The sequence below is a fragment of the Fundulus heteroclitus genome, chromosome 23 (assembly GCF_011125445.2).
Source record: "Fundulus heteroclitus isolate FHET01 chromosome 23, MU-UCD_Fhet_4.1, whole genome shotgun sequence".
Lineage (NCBI taxonomy): Eukaryota > Metazoa > Chordata > Actinopteri > Cyprinodontiformes > Fundulidae > Fundulus > Fundulus heteroclitus.
In genome coordinates this window covers 34,539,023-34,558,813 of record NC_046383.1, presented here as the reverse complement: position 1 = coordinate 34,558,813, position 19,791 = coordinate 34,539,023, and the positions used below count along the sequence as shown (strand labels likewise).

The 19,791-nt window shown below is 45.8% G+C and overlaps 1 protein-coding gene and 2 non-coding genes across 6 annotated transcripts; all 3 read left to right on the top strand.

Moving 5' to 3' along the window:
* Positions 1-5,644: 5,644 nt before the first annotated feature.
* atg16l1 (ATG16 autophagy related 16-like 1 (S. cerevisiae)) lies at positions 5,645-17,226 on the top strand. Of its 4 annotated transcripts, none has more exons than XM_021314061.2 (20): positions 5,645-5,795; positions 6,573-6,684; positions 6,769-6,862; positions 6,945-7,047; positions 9,529-9,602; positions 9,679-9,748; positions 11,448-11,629; positions 11,706-11,771; positions 11,846-11,932; positions 12,041-12,097; positions 12,313-12,415; positions 14,487-14,592; positions 15,279-15,349; positions 15,441-15,512; positions 15,628-15,748; positions 15,875-15,980; positions 16,081-16,230; positions 16,338-16,385; positions 16,464-16,565; positions 16,645-17,226. In XM_021314061.2, exons 2-20 carry the CDS (start codon positions 6,579-6,581, stop codon positions 16,736-16,738), a joined length of 1,812 nt encoding a protein of 603 aa, XP_021169736.2. In that variant the 5' UTR covers positions 5,645-5,795; positions 6,573-6,578; the 3' UTR covers positions 16,739-17,226. The 4 variants fall into 4 exon arrangements, with proteins under 4 accessions (XP_021169736.2, XP_021169734.2, XP_012713787.2 ...); XM_021314059.2 differs by having other exon boundaries at positions 12,310-12,415; XM_012858333.3 differs by having other exon boundaries at positions 12,038-12,097; positions 12,310-12,415.
* LOC118557579 lies at positions 11,088-11,370 on the top strand. The gene has a single exon (XR_004927932.1).
* LOC118557580 lies at positions 14,644-14,923 on the top strand. The gene has a single exon (XR_004927933.1).
* Positions 17,227-19,791: the final 2,565 nt, after the last annotated feature.

The window sequence follows — 19,791 nt, the reverse complement described above, 5'->3', positions numbered from 1 at the left end:
TCAAGCTGAACTGTTTGTTATAATATAGCAATGAGTTTGTTTTTTAATTGACCTTTGACATAAATTTTGTTCTGACAGAACTAGACAATGAGCAGAAACCTTAAACCTACAGAAACCTGCATGTTTCTGAAGAAGCCGCTCCTGCTGCACAGGAACAAATTAGAATGTGTTCAAACTAATCTGTCAGGAATAAAAGTAAAACGCTCACTGCCGGACGGCCCAAGGCAAAGCAAACTAAGCGGCTGCTTAGGACCCCAGGGTCACTAGAGCAATTTATTTTCTTTTTTCCATGTACAATGATTTCGCTATGATCATAGGAACAAAAAGCACAATTTCATGATTTTTTGTTTTGTTTTGTTTTTTTAACGGTAATACATTTTAGAAATGATAACATATATGTGCAAAAATGTTTTTTTTATTTGTCCTGGGGAGGGCGCGCCGTAGTGGCTGTAGTGGTTCATGCTGCACGGGTAATATGAGATTCCCACTGTGCAATGTGCTGCGAGCATCAGGTGGAAGACCAGCAGGAAAAACAAAGAGGAAGAGGAAAAAAATGCTAACATAAAGGAATGTTTATCAAATGTTCAATTAAACATAATAAAATCATGTATATTAATATAATCTTACATTATACATAACCTTTGTATGAGTTTATTTCACTGTATTGTCTGAAATAAATTATTAATTAATTCAAGGAGATTGTGTGGTCGTTAATAAAAGATTAACTTTCAAGTTAACTTTAATGGTATGATTAAAAAAAGCCAAATATGTACGCTAACCTGTTTGTATTTGTGTAAAACCAAGCTTTAACTTTGAATTAGTTCTTAGGGCTGGGCCAAAGTATTTGAGCTTATTTGCTTCAAAACAAAGTTTTTGCTGATGTTTTATAGCAAACAATAATTAAAACATCACAATGTTTGACACTTGCTAGCAAAATGTTTTGCATCAGGCTACACGGCTACTAGCTATATTGTAGTTTGAGATATGTTGTTTGTTGCAGAGCATGGTATATTTGTTATGTACCATAGTACATTTGCTTTTTAACCATTTATTACCTGGTTTAAGGTCATTTTATTCAAATGAATTTTATTTATATAGCGCCAATTCACTGGGGCTTAGAGAAGACAGAGCAGAGACACAGAAAGCACAGAAGCTCACATTGAACCAGGAGTACTTTCTATGTTAAATGGTAATAGAGGATGATCTGCCTCCCCTGATGATGTCACAGCTAACAGAACGCCAGACCAGGTGTACCTTCTATGAAGAGAGAAATGAGAACAAAAAGTTAAAAGCTGAAATAACAAACAATGCAGATTGGAGAGCAGTAGGAGAACTCAGCAGAGTGAGAGAAATAGACCCTGATGTCCTCCAGCAGCCTAAGCCTATAGCAGCATAACTATAGAGGTAGCTCAGCATGAGCCACTCTGACTAGAAGCTTTGTGAAAAAGGAAAGTTTTAAGATTAGTCTTAAAAGTAGACGGGGTGTCTGCCTCATGGACCAAAACTGGGAGTTGGTTCCACAGGAGAGGAGCCTGATAGCTAAAGGATCTGCCTCCCATTCTACTTTTAGAGACTCTAGGAACCACCAGCAGACCTGCAGTCTGAGAGCGAAGTGCTCTGTTAGGAACATACGGGGTAATCAGAGCTCTGATATATGATGAAGCTTGATTATTAAGGGCTTATACGTAACTGTTCATTTACATTATTTCAGTGTTTGTTTGATACTTTGTTTAGCTTATAACATTTTGTATGATTGATTTTAGTTCTACACATGAAAGTTATGTTTTATTGCGTGCTGTAGTTCCTGCACTACAGATTGTTTTTGCACATTGCAGTTTTTGCAACTTAAAATAATTAAGTATGTAACACTTTGTTTTACCATAAATACTAGTTTCTTTTATTACTTAACACTAGATGATATGTGCATATGGTGTAATGTAAACAGCACTGCCAGAGCTGCAGTGAGTTTATAGTAGGTGTGTGAATGATCTGATCATTTGACCATAAAACTTTAGACTTTACTTTATTAGGTCCCCAAAGGGCAATTCGTTTGCAGCAAGTAATAATAATAGCAGCCATCACACAAACAATGTAGACAAAAGACAAGAAAGAAGGATAAGAAGCGACTTTTAAAAGTTAAAGGAGATCAACACATGAATTTGAAAAAGTTAAAGACTGGAGCTAAGACTTGAATGAAAGATTAATGATAAAAGCTGAAGTTAAAATTGAAGACAAAGTGCAGCAATTAGATAGCAGGACCTAATTTAAGTTCCTGACCCTAAAGTTTGTTTAATAAGCCAGTGACTGTAGGGACAAAAGAGTTTTTCAGTCTCTTGGTTCGACACCGCCCTGCGACAGACTGGCGACCTGTCCAGGGTGTACCCCGCCTCTCGCCCAGTAAACAGTGGAGATAGGCACCAGCAACGCCCGCGACCCCATGAGGGATTAAGCGGGCCAGAAAATGGATGGATGGATGGATGGATGGATGGTTCGACACCTTGGCAGGGCGTATCTCCTACCTGAATGGAGGGGCTTAAACTCTGTACAGGGGGTGCGTGGGGTCTGTCAACACAGACGTTAATTGAAGCAATCCATATTATTGGCAGAAGTAGAAGCCCCAAAAATCAAATTTATCTTGGTAATCCAAGGAGGCTTGGCCTTGGCCAAGGTCGGTGCAGTCCCATTCACCCAGAATAATCCACTTTAGCCGTGGTGCTGCTCAACCCATGTTCAGCATGGAAAAGATGCTCAGGAGTACAAGTCAGCTCACCCTGAAGGTCCAGAGAGATCCAGAACAGCCTCTCTGGTTTCTGTAGAACATCTCAATCAGACAGGGGTTCTGATGATTATCAAGAATCTTTATTATTACCATGTTGAAATCTTTTTGAGACAGACACCTGCTCAGGATGTGCACAGATAACATGTGACATGCAAACAAACAGACATTCCACACTTTTTATGAATAGAAAGGGGTGTTAAAGCTTGATCCCTATTATTAAGGCAGTCTGGAGTTTGACACACTGGTGGCGTATAAGTTATTATAACTAAATAAGGAGCACAGCCCTAAAAGTAAGGTGACCAGATTTCTAAAATCAAATCTGGGGACATTTCTTGCTCGTGGATAAAAATCAATACATCTAATCAAGATGAAATTAGGAAACGGGGACAGTAATGGTTTCATTTATTTTTACATGTTTATAAATATTTAAACAATACAAATCAAGTGTAAAAGACAGGAATGTGCCTCTCCAGACCTTTAGTGCATCCTAAGATTAATAAAATCAATAAATAGTGTTACTGTTATTAATAGAAACTAGAACTGTGTCTCTAGGTTCGGGCAAAGTGGTGGGAGTGGAGGGGTCCAGAGTGGTTAGCAGGGTTTTCCAATTTTGTGGGACTCTGCCACCCCCTAAGGGGAGAGTGACATGAGGAAAAGAAAAACCAGTAAATACAAACATTTAGCCTGTGGCTGTCTGTGGAGACAGAGTTCCCCCAAATTTAAAAAAACTGCAACAAATACTCATTCTGTTCACGTCTACATACCTATGAGAAATAGGTTTTTCTGCGTTAACATCAAAAAGTAGTAGTCAAGCCCACTGGTAAAGGATGATACATGTTTCTTACTGTCAACTGACCACATAAGGGTTCTGTGCATCACAAAGCAGATTAATTTCTCCCATAATGGGCTATAAGCACATAGAGCACATAGTGCATAGAGCCTGTTTGGGACAAGACATTTTACAATGGATTGTGGTGATGTGAGGTGAAACAAAGGCACAGACTTTGAAAACCCCTTGACATGAATGCAAGTGATTGTGTGTGTAGTGCAGTATGAGCATGTATAAACTTACATAAAGTGTGAATAACTACATTATGTGTATGTGTATGGTAGTAGCTGATGTGTGAGTATATTGTTTGATCCTTTAAGGTGAGTTAACTTCGGTCAGTGAGTCAGCTAACATGAGATCATCTCTGGTTTCTTCAAGGCATTCTGTGTCTGAAGAGCCATCAGCCACGGTATCCAAAGGTCTGGATAAAATAAGAGGAGAAGAGGATATATTATGTGCAGAACTGAAATTTTTAGAACACAAGAAAAAAATAAAAACTAAACTGCCTCTTCTTTCTGCCCCAGCTAGGGAAGTGCAGTGAAACTCATGTTCAGTGCAGAGACTCAGAAAGAGGTTATATCCTCAGACAATCGGGCTTCTCAGCTCAAACCTGAGTATATCATGTCAGAGCTTTATCACTTGAACTTTATTAATACTCTAAGTAAATATTTCTCACTTCTCGTCAATCATTCTTTACATCAATATTCCTATTTTCCTCCACTCTCATTTAATCTCCTTTCTGTCTTCCTATCTTCTTCCTCTCTCCTCTTGTATCAATCTTACATTATTCTAAAACAGAGACATATATTTAAAATCACTTCCAAAAACATTAGATTGTACAACATGAAAACGTCCTCTTATTATTATTATTATTTCCTCTGATTAAATACAAAAAATGCTAATTACCACAATACTAGGAGCTACAGGCAAAAACAACATAATAAATGAACCTTAAACAGGCAGTTATCTCTTCCTCCATCGTTCTCAGATCATGTAAATATTTTCTCATTCAGTTTTCCTGTTACTGACTCCCATTTTTTCATGAGGAACTTTCATATATCCAAACAGTAGCAGTAGAAAAGCTAAACCTAAGCCTGGAAGTCTATGCTCATAAATCCCAACCATAAATCAGCAAAACAACTTGTAATAACTCTACTAATAACTAACTATCTGAAATATAAACTAAAGGTCACCAATCAGTTCTAAAACATCTTTAGACGAACCCTTGTTGATCCATGGAGAACCAGCGTACCAGTTTAGCGCTTTACAAAGAGTTTTCAATCATTCTGTTACATTTTATCTGAGTGTCTTTTACTGATGTGAGCAGCAACTCGTGGTCTTGTCTTACTTTTTATTGATTATTTTTTTAACCTGGAAAAAAAAAAACATTTCTCACAGGATCAGCTTGATCCAAATAAGATGAATCGATTAACATGCTTACCATAATAACACAGCAGCTCCCCATCAGTTGCCACCAGTTGACGACTTTTCACTTCTTCTTCTTTTGTTTTAAAAGTGGTGCGCTCGTCTTCTTCTTCTTCTTCCTCTTCGTGTTTTAATGGCATCTGACATCCAAAAGGATCATTACCGCCATCTAGTGGTGCGCTCTGTTCCTCGTCTTTATATTATCAGCAGCGCAACCAGCTACCGCAACACATTTTCCCCTTCGGTAAAATCGGGGACATTTCCGGGGACAGCTTTAGCCGGGGACAGGTGGTCCAAAACGGGGACAGTCCCCGGAAAACGGGGACGTCTGGTCACCCTACCTAAAAGGTGCTGCTGGAGAGTAAAACTCTGGCACTGAAACGAGTTTTACACTCTTTAAAAAATCTGCTAGTTAATAATAAAAAACTATCAAAATTTCTTTTAAAACAGAAAAAAGGAAAAAGTAATTAACCATTCACAAAACTAACTTATTGACTTGTTAAATAAGTCGATAAACAGAAAGCCATAATAAGGCAAAAGATCGTCCTGACGCTTATCGTTCTGACGTCATCTTTCTGCGCCTCTCCCGGAAACAACAGTTAGAGCCAAAATGGCGCAGGAGCAGCACTTGTTGGTTTTGGTTTTGGTTCGGGACACAAACGTCGTAGCCGTTAAACACCCGGAACCGTGATCGGACCGCAGTGACGTAACCGGGCTGATCACAGCGCAACCAGCCGCGCACCAGGGAGGCGCGTGCGGGCGGTGAGTGCCGTGATTGTACCGCTCGGAGCCGCGCGGAGCTCCGCGGCTAGCATAATGCTAACGTGTTGAGTCACCGTGATTCACCGGGAATTCACGGTGATTTAACCGGACACCGGGTCCGAACCCAGCTGCAGCTCTCCCCTTGTTTCTGTCCGGGCGGAACAAACTGGTTCCGCCCACCTGCCTCTGGGTACCAGTGTGTCTGGGTTCCAGCTGCGGGCAACCTGGTTCCGGTTCTGGTTGGGTCTCCGCTGGTCAGTGTTCCTCATTTGTCAAAACTGGCTATGGGAAGCTTTTAACGGGCGCAGAACTCGTCGGCCTCCGTAGGTCCCCCCCCCCCCCCCCCCCCCCCCGAGGAACCTGGACCGGAAGGTAACAAACCGGATCGGTTCATTTTTTGATATTTGGCATTTGGTCCGTCATCCAGACCGTTACTGGACCGGTGCTGCTGCCGCGCAGTTATCCAGTGAACCTCAGGTCCAGTTCAGGATAACCGGTTCCTTACTGGTTCTGGTGTCATGGCTGCAGTGCTCCTTCATGGACTGACAGCCTGGGTGTGTGGACTCTGTCTGCAGACCCGACTCAGTGGACCTCTCCAGAACCAGGAGCTGGTGTCGTTTGTTAAAAGGTGCAGCGGCTCCGAGGACCCACCGTCCTCCAGGGTTCTGTCCCAGGTTTAGATCACAGTGGTCGTTCGGTGGATCAGAACCCAACGAACGTCTCGGTTCTGCCCAGAGCTGCCGGTTAACGTCTGCCGGGTCGGTGTCTGTGTTGCAGGTGGTGATGGCGGAGCGGCGGGCCGAGTGCACCTGGAAGAGGCACATCTCAGAGCAGCTGAAGCTCAGAGACCGGGTCCAGAGACACACCTTCGAGGAGATCGTCCAGCAGTGTGAGTGGGCAGGTTCTGAGGACCCGCCATGTCCCCCTCTGGACGCTCTGAGACAGGAAGTCATCAGCGCTGTTTGTGTTTCAGACAACCGTCTCCTGGAGAAGTCTGACCTGCAGACCGTCCTCACAGAGAGATACCAGACGGACAAGTACGACGTCCAGAGGGGACATGAGGCCGGGTGAGGACATCACCTCCTAACGTTCTTCCTCGTCTCTGCTTCTCCTCATCCTCTCTCCCTGCTGTCCCCCGTCCCGTCCCAGCTCCCTGGACTCGTCCCGCAGCGACTCCCTGCAGCAGGAGATGGCTCAGATGAGGATCCGCCACCAGGAGGAGCTGACAGAGCTGCACAAGAAGCGGGGCGAGGTGAGCGCGACCTGTCACAGGAAGTGATGTCGCCGTCCTCTCCCTCAGAGACCGCTAAACCTTTCCGCCTGCGGCCCCCAAAATAACGGAGACGGCGGGACGGGTTCTGGTTCCTCCTGTTTTTAAAATGAGGAACGTAGCGCATCTTGTGAAGTTATACTTTAGTATTATTATTATTATCATGACTTTGAAACTATTTACACACAAAAAAAGTGTTGTTTGTAGGGCTGAACAATTAATCGCATTTTCAATATAATCGCAATTTTAAAAAAACGCAATTTCCAAATCGCAGAGTCTGCAATTTTTGGCTATGTAACAATCAGGGAATTAGACGCGTCCATTAGGTGTTGGTAAAATGTTTAAAGTGGGTTTGCTCCACATGGAAGGGAAGACAGTTGCAGCAGTGAGATAATCTAATTTTATTACTTGTTTTAGAGTTTATATAATCATACATAGCATTAAGTACAGGTCAATCAGTTTAATACATAGACTTGCTTGTTGGTTGGACTTTATGTTCAAGAAGGATTGATGTCCAAATCAATTAAAAGCTGGTCTCTTGAACAATATTCTGATTAATAGAATGATTAAAAGTTCTTGTTTTGAATAGTCCTTGTTTACAAACATCTTTATTTAGAGGCCATTTTTGTTTCTTGTGGTTAATGCAGAGAAAAGTCAAAATTGCAATTTTGGTTGAAATATATTGTAGGCAGAACGCAATCATTTCTGCTCTGAGTTTAGATGCTGTGGGTCTTTTAGCAACTAATCTGCACAGCGAGGAAACAAATTGATTTGTTGTTTGTATATGTTTAAAAAGACATTATAAATTAAACTGGAAAAAAAATCGCAATTAGATTATTTTCCAAAATCGTTCAGCCCTAGTTGTTTGTGAGGGGGGAAAAATTGGATATTCTCTGACGTGGGAAAGTCGTACATTTTTGAGACAAAAAAAGATTTTCCACGATTAAAGTCTATCTTAAAACAAGCGTACCTCTGACAGTGTGAGGTCAGAGACGTGGATCATCCTGCCCCCCCCCAACCCCCCTCAGTGTGGGACTCGAATGTGAAGCAATCCCTCAGACCTCATTCTGATTCATGTTACCAGCTTTCACTTCCCCAGACAGAGAATCCGCTTCCTGCTGGCTCTGCCGTGTCCACCAGCGTCCTTTCAGATGAGCGTGTAGCGCCGGTCTTATGCTGCGTTCACACCCAACGCATTTTGAGCATCAAAAAGGCGCCAAACGCCTCAACTTGGCCGCTTGTGCACATAAGAGTCTAGTAGGGCTGGACGATGTAGAAAAAATCAGATTGATAATTATCAACAAATTCAAAACATATATTTTAAGCGCAGCCCTGGCCATTTTATGCTGTTGCTTAGCAACCTATTTTTAGATAAGGACACAAACACTGAATTCAAACTCAACCTTTTATTAAACCAACTTTTTACCAAAACTACAAGTTTATAAAAAACAAAAATAACGCGTGCTCTCTGAAGTCTTTGAAGGGGGCGGGGCTTGGTTCCTGGGTCTGCGTTGTGATTGGTTGGCAGGATGTAATGATGTAATAATAACCTACATGATAGAATGCAAAAGGAAGGAAAACTGTTATTCTATTGAACTTTTTATTTACCCTTTTTTCTATCATCGATATACGTCTATAGATCGATAAATATTGTCACTGAATTATCGTCCAGCCTTATGTGGACAGATGAGTCTGACATTCGTGGGCAGAAGCAACCTTGTTCCTTTAACCTTATACAATAAATAAAGCTTGGCTTTATTTATTGTATACTGTGACGACGTTCTCTAGCTTTATTCAGTGAATAAAGCTAGAGAACGTCTGGAATCACCAGATAACTCAGAGGCGTTTCACCACCTGCTGCAGGAGCTGCGCGTAGACCAGGGTCGTTCAGCTGGTAGCTGGGCCACTAATCGATTTTATTGATTAATTCAAATTTGCTACTACTGAAGATTTAATTATGCAAAATCAAGAGTTGTTTTTTTTTTGTTTTTTGCCAATCCTTCCTCCTGGGCTTCCATGAAACTTTTCACTATCAGTCCTGAAAGGGGGAAGTGTTTTGGTAACGGCATGCAATGTTTAATATATGTTTAGAAAATTATATTCTCACAAAACCTCCAAAGGGGAAAGCTTTTTATACTAAGACGACACACTTTATTCATTTAGTTCTTTTTTAAGTTGGTGTGAAGTTACACAAGCGAAGTGAGGCCTGTTATATTATTCATCCAGACATTCATAACTACGTTAGCTCAATGCTGTAAATAGCACTTGGTATTACCCAGAATCCCTTGCCACTCATACTACAGACTGCAGGGACAGACCAAACAGCAGGTGGTGCTGTAGTCCCACTCGGCAGCATTTACCTGCCGGTTATTAGCACGTCTAATTCTACCTGTCAGAGTGTTTAAAGCGGACCCCTGGTACGGTCTGATGTAGGGTGTCTGAAATGTGCCTGTTTTCCTGCAGCTGGCCCAGAATGTGATCGAACTCAACAACCAAATCCAGCAGAAGGACCGAGAGATCCAGAACAACGAGGCCAGGTGAGTGGCCACGCCCACCAGCACACCTGATCAGAGTCTGATCACCTGCAGCTGCTGATGGTTTGTCTCATTTCAGGATGTTGGAGTATCAGCAGCAGATCACCAGCCTGGAGGGAGACTGCCGGGAGCTGAGGAGCAGCCTGCAGGTACGTCAGCTATCATGAAACATTAAAAAGTTGCTTATATACTTTAAACCAGGGATTACCAACCTTTATGAAACTGAGAGCTGCTTAATTGGTACTGTCGTACAAAGGGCTGCCTGTACTGACGAGTCCAAGCTCACCTTAACTTTATTTAATTTAAATGTGTTCTTATTTTAAAATCTATGTTAATACAAGTATGGTTAAAAATGTCTGATCTGATGCTTATTTAATATACCAGTTAGTAGTTTACTTCAGTGAATCACAGCTAAACTTATTGATTTGACTTAAATGGGGACATATCATGCATTTCAGTTCTTCCTCATTCAGTTGTAGCCGATATAAAACGGAACTACAATGTTTTGGTCTGAATTCCCTCAACATTTTCACTGATCTATTTGTTGCTTCGGCATTATCCAGCTTGGACTACAAAACAGTCAGAGCAATAAAAATGTTGGAATTAAGCCAGAAGTCCATGACCTCGTTTAGCAGCTAACAATGTGACATCATTATTCTAACAGGGGAGAGAAAACTGAATGGATTGAAACATGTCTAGAATGTTTGTCATTATGTCACCACAATGAAGTCTTGGACTTCATTATGCTGACATAATGAAGTTCATTATCCCTGGGCGGGGGTATGGAGCTAAAACAGTGACAACCTGTAGCGACATTAAAGAGATTTGTCATTGAAAAGTCAAACATTGTTAGAAAGTAAAAACTTATGATATTCTCATTTTATGCTGCAGCTTTTTTAAAGACATGTTTTCAGTGTCACTGCAGAGCTATGATGTCACTACAAGCTGGCTCTGTTTTACTGTCACGGCTAAACTGAAGGCCTCTTCGGGGACTCTGTTTTTCCAGGTAATCCTCTTCATTTACCTGCTGTCACTGGTTTAGCTCCATGTCACTACAATCATTAGCTCTATAAGCTAATGAAGATAATATTAATGAAAATAATTCCCTTTTTTCTGGTCGAGCAGCGGTACTTGACCGGAGCTTTCCATAAGTTCACTGCAGGTAGATGAGTACCAGAAAAACAGAGGGTCCCTAAAGGGGCCTTCAGTTTAGCCCCGCCCCCAACGCTAAAACAGAGCCAGCTTGTAGTGACACTGAGAACATTTAATAGAAAAGCTGCAGCGTAAAATGAGAAAATCATAAGATGTTTGACTTTTCAATGTTGCTGCAAGTTGTCACTTTTTTAGCTCCATAGCGTGGGGGGGGGGGGGGTTGTAAAGACAACTAAAAGGTTCCTACTAGGTTCTGCCCACACCAGCTTTAATCAGAGGGCTCAGGTCCAGAGTTCTGGTTCAGTCCAGTCTGACGTCTGAACACGGAGCCCCGAAGGTCAGTGATGAACTGTAAAAGGTCTGATTCCCACAATCCTTTGCTGCCTCCGGCTCCCAGCAGCTCGCTCTCTGCTCCCGTCCTGCTCCAGTCGTGCAGCCACGGGTCCAGCAGCTGCTGACACACAGGATGTGACATCACACCCCGGTGTGACATCACTGAGAGGCTGACCTGAGAACCTGCAGCCTCTCAGTGATGCTGATCCAACAGAACCAATCAGCACGGAGCATCAGGAGGAGGAGGAGGAGGAGGGAGCTGATCTCAAGTTTTCAAGCTGAGACCTTCATCGCTCTCAGCGCGGTGACCTGGTGACTCCGTCTCCCGCCATGTGACCGCAGTGAGCGCCTGTTTCCCTGCAGGAGCTGGAATCGGCCAATCAGACGCTGAAGGACGAGTACGACGCCCTGCAGATCACCTTCTCTGCCCTGGAGGAGAAGCTGAGGAAGACCACCGAGGACAACCAGGAGCTGGTGTCCCGCTGGATGGCCGAGAAGGCTCTCGAGGCCAACCGGCTCAACGCTGAGAACGAGAAGGACACCAGGTGGGCGGGGCATCGGTGGTGGGGAAGGGGGCGGAGCCTCTGAGCTCTGATGTCATTGCTGCTGTTGGCGTTTCAGGCGCAGACAGGCCAAACTGCAGAAGGATCTGGCGGACGCCGCCAAGGAGCCGCTGCCCATCGAACAGTCAGTGACGTTATTAAACCTTCGATCTGATCCCGGGTCCTGTTGACAAACCCCAGTCTCCGTGTCCTCCTCAGGGAGGACGACATCGAGGTCCTGGCGGAGGACGGAGGGAAGGGAGCAGGAGAGACGTCCCCTACCCGACCAAACAGCAGAACGCCCAGGTGAGACTGGAGCCTGCAGGTGAATCATCAGAGCGAAAACCCGCTGAGCGTTTGGGACGGCGGCGCAGACACGGCCGCTCTGACGCCTCTTGTTTCTGTCCACAGCAGGAAAATGTCCCAGCAGCCTCCTGGTGGTCTGCTGGACTCCATCTCCAACATCTTTGGGTATGTAGCTCAGGTCTCACATCGGTGACGGCTCCGCGTCGGTCGATCAGACTTAAAGGTTGAGCCGTCTCAGCTGATGACGGTGCTCCTGCTCTCTCCTGCTCCCTGTGCTCCTCCTCTGTCTCCTCCTCTGTCTCCTCCTCCTGTCTCCTCCTCCTGTCTCCTCCTCCTGTCTCCTCCTCTGTCTCCTCTGTCTCCTCCTGTCTCCTCAGCAGGCGTCGGTCAGCCAACTCCTTCGGCACGTCTCCAGATACGGCAGAGACTCCTTCAGGAGTGTGCGCAGAGGTCCGGGTGCCGTCCACAGCGCTGCATGTCTTCGTGAGTATGTGGCGCCGCTCTGAGGAGAGCCTGGTTCTGATCCTGGTTCTGATCCTGGTTCTGGATCTCCTCGGTTTACAGCAGCGATCTTTAAAGATGCAGGGATTCCCAAGGTCAGGGCATGCAGTAAATTATTATACGTCAGAGTGTTCTCGGTAAATTTGATTAAAATTAGCCTTTCTAAACGGCGCCACCCTGAGTTATTTCTGTCTGTAGGCTCCCATGAAATGAAGCAGAATGAGTCCAGACAGGTACGTGCAGAGCTGAGGTTTAGGAGCGCACCGTCACTAATCTGCTCAGCAGGACCACGGACTGACAGGTTTGCTGTGGGAAATGTAGGAATTTGTCTCAAATGTCGCCAATAAGTGCACTTAGCTATGAGGTGTGAAATGTACGGGGAGTCGGCGCGGTGCCGCCTCCCTTTAATGTTTCTCCTAGGCTGAGTCGTCACTCCTTTTATTTTAAGCTCAGTCACCTGAGTTCAGACACACAGGTAAACCAACACTCCCACCAGGTGAGAGCTCAGTCGCATCGTTTCTGAGGACGGCTGCACTAAAAACAGAGTCAGGACAGGTGAGCGTCTGCTGGCCGTGAAGACGTCAGTGTTTGTTCTGACGGGGATCATGGAGCGTTCCTTAAAGAGAGAAACACTTAAATGACCAAAAACTATCCCCACAGAATTAGGAGAGCTTATCAGGAGACCAGGATCCAACGGGATAAACGCGTCCTTTACAACTGAATAAAGGATATTTGTTTATTCCAACCGGGGCCTCGTGATTACTTCAACACACCGAGAACGTTTGCCTGATACAACTGAGGACCATCACACTGTTTAAACTCTATTATAAACACCAACGCTCAGTGCAGCACGTTCTCAACAACTAAACGGCTTTATGGTAATTCTCAGAAGTCCTACAAAAACATTGTTTGCTTTGATGCAAATCACCAAAAAGTCTGTTGGAAACAAAATTCCACCTTCCTGAGTCCATCGACGACATAAGATGCTGCTTTTATTCTTGGAAAACACATTTTTGTTGCTAGATAGACTCCATGAATGGATCAGGAACGGATCCCGACTGCAATAAAATTTAAAATGGAAAATACTCATTTATTCTAAAATATTCTAAACTAAGGCAGATCTAGATTTTTAAAGAGATTTTCATTTAATTAAGAAGCAGTAGGGGAGAAAGGCTGGTAGCCTTCAAAATATTACCATATATAAATTTACATGATGGAGACAGAATGATGGCTGCTCATATAAAACTGTATTCTGTTATATTAATGGAAAGCCATGTAGAAGACCACCCCCCACCCCCCCCCACGACATAATTTATTATTTTTATTTTTTTTTATATTTTTATGTGTCCTGTCTGGCAATAATTATTGTCTTAATGCCAAGAAGAGCCCAACAGGTTTTACCTTCACCAGTGGATCCTTACTGCTTTCACCATAGAGCTCCACTTGATTTATACATGCAGGAAGCTTTATTAGATTTTATGCAGGAACCATTTCATGTTATATGGACACTGAAACAAGAAGGTAGAAGAGAAGAAAGAGAAAGAGGAGAGAGCTATATAACATCCTCAGAGTCGGCTTCTACACCTGCAAAGAGAGATAAAAAGAACTGATAACTATTACAGGTACAAACAACCAACGCCTTGATACCATCACTGAAGAATATACAGGATTAATTAATATGTAATGTATGAAATGACATCTGAAGATAATAAAAGGGGTTTTCTGTATAGAAGTGAATCTGTAAGTGAAACATAATTTCTTGGGGAACCTGATTTTCATTGTTTACCACGGCAGGGCGGCAATCTTCTTTTACAAGCATGGGTCACAGCTTGTGTTTAGTTGCACTTTAAATTCTGACAAAATGCTTGAAATAAAAGCCTTTTTTTTTTTTCTCAAACAAAAAGTAGGGAAAAATCTATTTGAAAATTTTAAAAATCGATTAATTGGATTTGGTAAATACATAATTTAATTTTTTTAAGTCATATCACCCTCCTATACTGAAGTCACATGATCTGGGCTCAGAGGAAACGCCAAACCCGTGTCTGTCTCTCAGGACGCTCATGACGGCGAGGTGAACACCGTCAGGTTCAGCCCCGGCTCTCGGCTCCTCGCAACCGGCGGGATGGACCGCAGGGTGAAGCTCTGGGAGGTGGTTGCAGGTGAGCGTCACACAGAAACACCTGAACACGGAGCCCCGCCCAGCAGCCCAAGGTCAGTGATGAACTGTAAAAGGTCTGATTCCCACAATCCTTTGCTGCCTCCGGCTCCCAGCAGCTCGCTCTCTGCTCCCGTCCTGCTCCAGTCGTGCAGCCACGGGTCCAGCAGCTGCTGACACACAGGATGTGACATCACACCCGGGTGTGACATCACTGAGAGGCTGACCTGAGAACCCGCAGCCTCTCAGTGATGCTGATCCAACAGAACCAATCAGCACGGAGCATCAGGAGGAGGAGGAGGAGGGAGCTGATCTCAAGTTTTCAAGCTGAGACCTTCATCGCCGCACTAATCAGATTACAGTCAGAAAGTAATCAGATTACAGGACCGGGAGTTCTGGCAGTGGAAGAACCATCAGTTTCTCTCCACCTCCAGAACCTCTTTGATCAGAGGGTCATTAACGCTTCAGTGGGTTAATTAGAAGCACACGGGGCCCCTGGGGGCCACAGCAGTCCGCCCATTAACAGTAAATTCAGGAACAATTACTGGTTTATGTGATTTTTTTAGCTTGTGGAAGGCATTCTGCGTCTGTTCCCCGAGAAGAACCAGAACCTGAGCTGTGACCGTCCAATCAGAGCGCGGTTTACTGCCGTCCAATCAGAACGCGGTGTTGCTGTGTGTGTGTGTTCAGGTCGCTGTGAGGCTAAGGGAGCTCTGACCGGCAGCAACGCGGGGATCACTAGCATCGAGTTCGACAGCACCGTAAGTCCCCGGGGTCCTGCTGGTGGTTGTTGCCGTGGTTACCTTGTTCACCTGCTCTGTTTACCTGTGTGTGTGTGTGTGTGTGTGTCAGGGCTCCTACCTGCTTGCTGCGTCCAACGACTTTGCCAGTCGAATCTGGACTGTGGACGACTACAGACTGAGGGTGAGTCCGACCCGGGGCGCTCGCTCCTGATTGGCTCCAGCGAGCCTCCGTACGTCAGGTGTTTGTGTTCAGTGAGACCCTGTCCTCACCTGCCTGATGTGTACCTGTCCCTCAGCACACCTTGACGGGTCACAGCGGGAAGGTGCTGTCCGCCCGCTTCCTGCTGGACAACGCCCGCATCGTGTCCGGGAGCTACGACCGCACGCTCAAGCTGTGGGACCTGCGCAGCAAAGTCTGTACGTGATTGGCCGGCTGCTGCAGGTGTTGGTGACTCTGTCCACACCTGTGTTCACTCCTGACCTCGCCCCTGTACACCTGCTTCCTCATTTGACCCCTCCCTCCCCCCGTGCTCACCTGCACAGGTATGAAGACGGTGTTCGCCGGCTCCAGCTGCAACGACATCGTGTGCACGGAGCAGTGTGTCATGAGCGGCCATTTTGATAAGAAGGTCCGGTTCTGGGACATCAGGTGGGTTCTGGTCAGCCGCCGAGGCTCTGATTGGTTAACGAGTCGGGCTGTTTCCTCCTGAGCGAACAGGAAGTTCATGCGTGTCCCGGTTTCCCGCCAGGGCGGAGAGCATCGTGCGTGAGATGGAGCTGATGGGTCGCGTGACGTCGCTGGACCTGAACCACGACCGCAGCGAGCTGCTCACCTGCTCCAGAGACGACGTGCTGAAGATCATCGACCTGCGCACCAACGCCGTCCGACAGACGTTCAGGTGAGCCCGCCTGGTTCTGGGCGTCATGTGACCCCAAGTTAAAAACTGGCAGCGCCTTCGTCACAGCCGGCACCGTAGTCATCGTCGTGTCTGGTGTGTGTTCTCAGTGCTCAGGGCTTCAAGTGCGGCGCTGATTGGACCAGAGTGACCTTCAGGTGAGCCGCTCTCCGTGAAACATCAGAACTGTTCTGAAACCAGAGCGCCGGCTAACCCGCCTGCTTCTCTCTGCTCAGTCCCGACGGCAGCTATGTGGCCGGAGGCTCGGCGGACGGCGCTCTCTACATCTGGAACGTCCTGACGAGGAAACTGGACCGCACTCTGGACCGGAACCACAGGTAGGAGCAGAACCGAGGCGGGTTCTGCTGGGTCAGAACCCTTTTACCCGCTCACGCTGACCGTGTCGTCGTTCCACAGCTCCGCCATCAACTCGGTGTCGTGGTCGCCGTCGGGAACGTACGTCGCCAGCGTGGAGAAGGGCAGCCGAGCCATCCTGTGGTCCGACATGTGATTGGCCGGCGCTCAGGGGGCGGAGCCACGGCGGGCGGGAGCTGGAGGACTCGATCTGTGATGAAGCTGCTGAGGAGCTTTTAATGTTCAGTCGTTTTAACTGTGACGGAGGAGGAGCCGGCTCTGCGCTCCGCCTGCTGGTTGACGGTTGTAAGGACGGCTGACTGCGTGATGAAGCCTGAGGAAGAGGAGGCGACGGTTTGGTTTGAAGATGAAGATTAAAGACTCTGAGAGTGAATGTTGGTCTATTTTGATCTGACTCACACATGCGCGCAGAGCTGCTGAAGTGCCTCTGAGCTATCCGAGAGCTGCCGGTTCCCCTGACGAGCAGCTGCTGGAACGCTGGCATGGAAACGGCCTGGTGGTCGTTGGGTTTCAGACGCGTAAACGCTGATCAGTGTGTTGTTTTTGTTGTTTCTGTTCATGTTTTCAGTTCGCTGCTCCTCCCACGGCGCGGGAGACATTAAACCAAAAACCCCTGAAAACGTGCAGCTGGTGTCTGGGAATGATGCTTCAACCAGGTTTACAGAAAAATTTTCCCACAATCTGACGGGCTGATCAGTTCACCTTCAGTCTGAGGACCGACAGGTGGCGCCTTAACACACCTTCACAGGGAGGATCTGACGGCTTCTGATTGGTTGAAAGTCATCCAGCCTCTACGTGGTTTTTAATACGGCCAAGAGGCGAAAACTGTATTTTCCACGTTGGAATTACTGTGAAATATAAAGAAATTACCCAAGTAACACCTGCTGTGGCCTCAGACTCGTTTTGATGGATCAAACCTGCTGATCTGGTGTAGATTCAGTCATCCGTGATGTCATAGTCCTAAATGCTTCAGCACATTAAGGCAACCGGACCTCCAACTTAAACATCTCTCATCCAAAAGGCTCATTCAGTTCTAAACGTTGGTGGAACTTAAAAGCCTTTTAAGCTGCAGTCGCACTAATTGGGTCGTTAACGTCAGTAAGACACAAGTCTCTGAGGGGGGAAAAGGGCTTCTAAACTTAAGAAAGGTTTATTGTGTAAAAATAGTGAGCATGGATCATTTCCACAGACGCTATATTGCTAAAATTTCATCCAAATAACCTGATAGAGGTTCAGTATCCCTGGTTGGAAAAAGTCTGCTTCATAATCACCTGTTAAAAGTCTCCATTACTATTTTAATCTACTGCAAGGTAAATGCAGGTTCTCTCCCTTTATAGACATATTCTATAAAAATATTTATTCTCAGGACCATAAATGTGACACTTCAGCTAAAATTAAAGAAAAATCATACTAATATCTTTCAGTAATTAAATAAACTAAAACCAGCAGCTTTGAATCAGAACCATAAATCTCAGCTGCAGTTTTACATTCAGTGTTCAAGACGCTCCACCTGCAGTTGTTCTGAAAACCTGAGAGAAAACAGGAACCGAAGAGAACCAGGACGTTCTCGCTCTCCAGATGAAGAAAGGACGGATGAAAGAGCCCCAGGGGGTTCTGCTACGGATCCTCCTGAGTCCAAATGATGTCACGCCACGGTCCAAGAACCGGAGAAACGTTAACCAGAGGCAGCCTAAAAAATCCCCCAAAATAAAACGTTTTTATGTTGAAACAAGTCAAGACCTTCATATGAAATGGTTCTGATGCAGCCAAGATCACCTGTATTCACTAGAGATGCAGGTACAGGTATCGGATCGGTGCATCTATTTCAGCCGTTTCATTTAAAACCATCCGAGGTGGTGCAGGAAACAAAAGTAATAAAATAAAATAAAAAAATGCGTGTTACTGCAGCGGTTCTGATCTGTGCATCAAAGAACCAGCAGATTGCAGTTCTGAGTTTCCGCCAACAGATGGCGCTGCAGTTCAGGAGGACATCTTCAAACTCAGAGGAACCTGGAGCTGGAAACCCAGAGCTGCAGCCTCCTGGTTCCATGAAGGTCAAGGTCAGATTAGTTTAGGCAGCACCTAAAATGCAGCGATTCCTATAAAAGTGGATAAACTGTTAGAGGCGGAAAACACCAGCGTGTAAAAATGACCTGAACTGGAACCAATGAGTCTTTAGAAGCAGACCGAGCCTTCGGTGTGGAGAGGTCCATAAAACTGGATCAGTGACCTGGACTGAGCATCTGGGTCGACCTGAGGGTCTTACAGGGATGTGAGAAAGTCCATTTCAGAACCACGTTCAGAACTGCACTACGCCTGACTGATGATTGGACCTGAACTGAATGTCATGATCCTTTGTGTCTGGCAGAATTTCTAAACTAATTTGACTTGAAGTGTCTCTGCTGGACGAGAGACTATAACGTTCCAGAACCGGCTGGTACCGCTCTAACGTTCCAGAACCAGCTGGTACTGCTCTAACGTTCCAGAACCGGCTGGTACTGCTCTAACGTTCCAGAACCGGCTGGTACTGCTCTGATGCTCTGGAACCAGCTGGTACCGCTCTAACGTTCCAGAACCAGCTGGTACCGCTCTAACGTTCCAGAACCAGCTGGTACCGCTCTAACGTTCCAAAACCAGCTGGTACCGCTCTGACGTTCCAGAACCGGCTGGTACCGCTCTGACGTTTCAGAACCGGCTGGTACCGCTCTGATGTTCCAAAACCGGCTGGTACTGCTCTGACGTTCCAGGACCGGCTGGTACCGCTCTAACGTTCCAGAACCAGCTGGTACCGCTCTAACGTTCCAAAACCAGCTGGTACTGCTCTGACGTTCCAGAACCGGCTGGTACCGCTCTGACGTTCCAGAACTGGCTGGTACCGCTCTAACATTCCAGAACCGGCTGGTACCGCTCTAACGTTCCAGAACCGGCTGGTACTGCTCTGATGCTCTGGAACCAGCTGGTACCGCTCTAACGTTCCAGAACCAGCTGGTACCGCTCTAACGTTCCAGAACCGGCTGGTACCGCTCTGACGTTTCAGAACCGGCTGGTACTGCTCTGACGTTTCAGAACCGGCTGGTACCGCTCTGATGCTCTGGAACAAGTTGGTACCACTCTGACGTTCCAGAACCAGCTGGTCTGGGATGAGGGCTTTCTTCCTGTTATTTTAATCCACTGGGTTCACGTCTGGAA